The sequence below is a fragment of the Leptonychotes weddellii genome, unplaced genomic scaffold, assembly GCF_054177405.1.
Source record: "Leptonychotes weddellii isolate Sample4059 unplaced genomic scaffold, ASM5417740v2 HiC_scaffold_12127, whole genome shotgun sequence".
NCBI classification, from domain to species: domain Eukaryota; kingdom Metazoa; phylum Chordata; class Mammalia; order Carnivora; family Phocidae; genus Leptonychotes; species Leptonychotes weddellii.
This window is the reverse complement of record NW_027699718.1, coordinates 1-5,650: the sequence shown is the minus strand read 5'-3', so window position 1 is coordinate 5,650 and position 5,650 is coordinate 1. Positions and strand designations below refer to the sequence as shown.

Genomic DNA, 5,650 nt, shown 5'->3' with positions numbered 1-5,650 from the left:
AAGCTATTACAAATGTAAACTCAATCCAGCAAATAATAATCTCAGAAACAGCTAGGCTTTATTAATAAACTTCTAAGAATTTAAACATGGTAAAATAAAACTGGATTCCCTTTTAACTTCCCATGTTTAAAATATTTAATAATTACAGCATGATATTTAGAGTAAATTCTCAATTATTTACACAAAGTAGATAATGCTTAAGTAAAAAATCCAAAGATCAGTTCTATTTGCCTTTGGAATATACTGAGCTTCTACACTAGGTTTACCTTTCTAATTATGTTTTCCTTCACTGAATATTAAAAGTAGTTTATGTTATCATGGTACACATGTGAAAACAAGAAAAGTATGGCCCAAGCCTTTGCTGAAAAACAGGGTTATCGGATGCGTTCAAAAATTTTTTAAAAGGAGTATACCAAGAAATGATTAAACAAGAAATTAGCCTAATTCGGGGGGGGGGGGCGTTGAGAAATCACTTAATTTTATGTAAAAATAATTTGAAACTCAGGAAAAGACAACTAAACTCAATCTTTTCAAGACTATGCTGGAATCAGATCTAAGCCCAGGACAAAGAAAATGTATAGTAAGTCATGAATACATTCACCGGAGCATAAAATAAAGCACCCCGGGGCGGGGAGGAGACTATTCTACACAATGTGGAACTTAAAAAACAAACAAATAAAAACAACTCTTTAAGTAACTGACCTAAATATTACAGCAGCAAACATACTTCTTTTAAGGGAAGTTTTCAGTAACAAAAAAAAAAATCAAGAATAATATATCAACACTATAAATAAAAAGTCTGAAAGGAAACAATTCTAAAGGCTAAAAAAAAACACAAATACACACCAAAAAACCCTCCAAAAATGAGAGACAAAGAATCAACAACAGTAAGGATGAAAGTGATTATGGTATAACCCCAAATGTGAGAACATAAAATCTATCCTGAATTAAGGAAAAAAAAACAAGAAGGCTATAAAAGGATCTTAAAACACTGTCTTCTTTTATTCTCACTAAAAAATTATAAATTTTAGAAAGGTAGAGTTTATTTTTTTCACTGATTACTGATGGGAAGGGCAAATAATAAAGGACTTCCTTCCTTCGAATCAAACTGTTCACACCAAGGAACAGCTACAATAGTGAAAGGCCACCAACGTTTTGAAGATATAAAAACCATGTCTGAATTTGAAGTTTAACATAGGTTAAACTCATTAAAAAAAAAAGTCTTAAAACACTGAAGGAACATACCACTAAGTCTTGATCTTGAAGCAAATTACAAATTGCCTCATATAACATGGGTCTTAAGTCAGACTTGAATTTCACAGAAATCCACTGACCGATGAGCCAAATCACCCTGCGTCGCAATGGCTTATACCTGGATAAGGAAAAATCATGAAATTTAAATGATAAATACTTTACAAAGCCTATTTCATTTAGTATATTTCATCATTTAAATTTTAAATATAGTAAAGAAGCAATCTGTATTTTTTATATAAAAGCATAAAAGCTACTTCTAAACATACCACAGTATAAATACTAACAATAAAAGTTCTGATCTACAAAAATTGAAAATTCGTAGGCAGATATATTGCAAATCTAATTACTTTAAAGAACTGTAACATAAATATGTACATAAAAACAAGTCCATTTCTGTTCCTCAAGTAACCAAAAACAGTTAATCTGAAAAGGCATAAGCAGCTAATGTCCCAAACCTAAGGCTGAAGAGGCCCTAAAAAAGTAGTAATAAAGGAATTCCTGTATTCAATTTTCTAAATCCAATTGTTTATCTTACAAAGATTGTTTTTCAGAACACTGTGAGAGATTTCTACATTTACATAAAATACTCAGTAAATAATAAATAATAAATAAAATACTCAGGTTTCTACACTGATTTTAAGTAAATTCTCTAATTTTTTAAGAAGTGCCCTATTACAGAATGTGACTCATATTATCAAAATAATGATTTACTTTTTAAAAGCTGTAAAACATTTGCAGTAGCAGGTATACACATTTCTTTCTCTATGATCATCTTTGCTAAAGGCAATGAAGTTTCTTTAGGCAAGGAGAAAAACCATAAAGCTATAAACAACTATGTATAAGAATTCCACCCACAAAGTCTCTTCTTGGTACTATATAAATTTTAGTAGTGAGATGATAATTGTTTCAGGGTATAAATGGAATATGCTAATGAATATGCCACATATTTTAGGAAATTACAAAATTATAAGATGATCAAGCATACAGAAAGAATTGCTCATTAAAGATGCAAAAAAAATGTGTTTAAGTACTCCCTGCCCTCAAAAAGTTTATCTCACCGAAAATAATTAAAGAATGCAAAGTTATATAATAGGATTTCAGAAAAGGGATAGAAAAGAGTGGGTACGAAGAAATGGGATTTGAACAGCCTTTAAGATAAACAGTATTTTGGGCACAAAACTGAAAAAATACCATTTCAAGGAACAGGGACTGTTTAAACAAAGTCACAGAGGTGGAAGTAAACAAGACTTGTGTACACAGTGTAGTGGAGAACCCACAGAACTATCAGTTCTGAACCGAGATCTCGGAAATTGCTATATTCAACATTCCACTCCAGATAAAGAGAACGAAGCTCAGAAAGGTCAAATCTTAAATTCACTTAGATCACAGTCACTTCTAAAATTGGAGGATAGTTTGTTCCTCAAAATGTGCTCCCTGGACCAGCAGCATCATCATCCTGGAAGCATGATGAAATCACACAGTCTGACCCAGACCCTAACACATAACCTAAATCAGAACGTGTATCTTAACAAGATCGCCAACAGATTCAGATGCACATTAAACTTTGAGAAATACTGGTCTAGATCAGCTTGGTCCAGAAGAAACGTAATGCAAGCCAAATATGCAATTTTAAATCTGTTAGCACCCACATTAAAATAAATAAAAAGCAGGTGAAATTTTAACATTTTTATTTAACTCAGTATATGCAAAATATTATCATTTCACAACATGGAATCAATACATATTTTACACTCTTCAGTTTTTCAATTTAAATTTTAGTTAATTAAAATTAAAGTCATTTCCTCAGTTGCATTAGATACAATTCAAGCACTCAACAGCCATATATAGCAGCTACTGTACTGGACAACACAGATCGAGAGTAAATAGCCTCCAGGGTTTAAGGACAATCAAACCACACAGTGTGTTCCCACGAAAGGCACATGTAGCTACCTAATGAAGGTTTTCTCTACATCAAAGGCTCTCTGGCTTACTGTTGGCAGAGTCACAGTCCATCTTACCACAGACTTTATAGGACATGGCAAATTCGCAGCCACTGAAAATATTCACTGACTCAATAGGTAAGTAGCTATTTACTAGTCAAAAATATTTTTTCGGGTTTTTTTTTTTTAATTTCAAGTTTTTATTTAAATTCTACTCAGTTAACATATAGTGTGATATTGGTTTTGGAGGGGTCAAAATTACTTTTAAATCATCTCCAACTCTACAATTCCCCAGCTCTCAAGGTTTATATAGAAGCCTTCTAGTCATTCATTAACGCAGTCAAAAAAATGTTACCTGATCTATGACTACATGCTAGGCATTCTGATAGGCACCAGATCTACAGAAATAAATCAACAGAAATGCACAATTCAAAACAAGAACAAAGTCTCTTGGAATTTTTAAGTCTCTAATTCTAAACTAAGAAAAAAATTATAAAAACTCTGAAAGACCTTTACCCTTCCGTTTCATCCGTTCAGTACCTAAAATTAGTCAAGTACCTAAAAGTATATGAAACATAAGAATTCTAAACATCAGGTAGCTCTGTACTACTGAATGGGGCAACCCAATACAAGCCTAAAGTGCATCCAAATGCTTTCTGCCATGGTGTCTCTCCATCCTATCTACCCTCTCCCAGACTTGCAGTATGCTATGTGTGATCCCAAGGCATTCAGTCGGTCACCCTTCACAGTTACTATTTGTGTCTGACTACTTCTTACACCAGGCCTATCCCCGGCTAAGTCTCCAACTGGCTTTCTTGTGTACACAGTTTTTTTCTAGAATCCAGGTATCTCCATATTTCCCTTACCTTTGTATAGAATTTCCTCCTGCAAACTATCTTACCTAACATCAAATACTTCATACATGTTACAAATCACAGTTAAAGTAAAAAAACATAACCAACTTTATTTTTCAACTCTAAGAGACATGTCTTATTCTACACTAGATATGATCAGCTAACTCATACCATAACTTTTTAAAAATTTTAAGCAATTTTAATGCCTTCCTATCTTCATCACAAAATTAATAAGGTAAATTAAGTGTATTATTAACACAAAGTTTCATACTTGCCTATTATGAATGACTTGTAATTCTGGAAGAAGTTGGTTTTTAAACCACTGATCAAAATCAACACTGTCAAACAGCTCATAAGCCGCTAATCCAACAGCATTATACACTACAAAGAAGATTTGAGAAAAAAAATTTTAATTTCAGATGCTGGGCCCAATGTTAAGTGTCATATAAGAAACTAATCCTTAGGGATACTTTAAAACATGTAATATGCTAATAAAGGGAAATTTACAATGTTAATCAAAGACATTATTTAAACAGATATTGTAGATTCATTATTTAAGTTACTTTACACTGTTTTTCCTAAATACTCCTTAGTGCTTTCAAACAGAAAGCTACATCCATTTAAACATATTCAAGTCAAATTATAAAAATTATAAAATAAGGGCGCGTGGGTGGCTCAGTTGGTTAAGCAACTGCCTTCAGCTCAGGTCGTGATCCTGGAGTCCCAGGATCGAGTCCCACATCGGGCTCCCCGCTCAGTGGGGAGTCTGCTTCTCCCTCTGACCCTCTCCCCTCTCATGCTCTCTCTCACTCTCTCTCTCTCAAATAAATAAATAAAATCTTTAAAAAAAAAATTATAAAATAACATCTGCTTCTAAATGGACACAATATTTTATGATCTGGTCCTTACCTACTTCTCTCCAGCTTCATCTCTCACCACACCCCTCTACACTCTATGTTCCAATTAAACCAAACTACTCCCAGTTCAAAACTTAACTGTTCTTGCTCCTCTTCCCTTCAAATTTTTGTACATACTGCTCCTTCTGCCTGGAACTCTCTTTTCACATAGCCCCTCCCCTTGTTAACTCCCACTGATCCTGGTGTTCTCATACTATACTTCTTTAGGAGCCTTTCCCTACGCACACCCATACTACTTTGTGGTTTCTAAATGGACTACCTAATTGCCACCTACTTTAACATTAATCACTGGTACTATGCTATAATCAATTGTCTGCTTACTTAGCTATCTCCCCCACCAGACAGTTCCTATATTTTAGGTATCCCTGTATCCCAATCTTCCAGCTTAACACCTGCCACAAAGCAGACATCCCAAACATTTATTACTGAAGAAATAATATTTCTAAATCGGTTTAGTTTAACATACCAGCATCTTTGATTAATAGTGCATTCATATCTTCCACATTAGTGGGTCCTGAAAAACATAAGTATCAGCAAAGGTAAATAAAACTAGTTTTTAAAAGATATTTTATTTCAACTCAATTTACTAGTTTATCATTTCAGTTTAGCATAATAAATTTCATGATATTAAATATACATACAGGTATAAAGGGAAAGCCCAGATTTTGTTATCATCACCATTAGA

At 33.3% G+C, this 5,650-nt stretch overlaps 1 protein-coding gene across 1 annotated transcript; it reads right to left on the bottom strand.

The window, feature by feature from the left end:
* Positions 1-949: 949 nt before the first annotated feature.
* Positions 950-5,615, bottom strand: LOC145718209 (importin-11-like). Its single transcript, XM_081809667.1, has 3 exons — positions 5,432-5,615; positions 4,324-4,429; positions 950-1,372 (listed from the first exon to the last, which is right to left on the bottom strand). The coding sequence occupies exons 1-3, from the start codon at positions 5,457-5,459 to the stop codon at positions 1,129-1,131; spliced, it is 378 nt and encodes a 125-aa protein (XP_081665793.1). The 5' UTR covers positions 5,460-5,615; the 3' UTR covers positions 950-1,128.
* Positions 5,616-5,650: the final 35 nt, after the last annotated feature.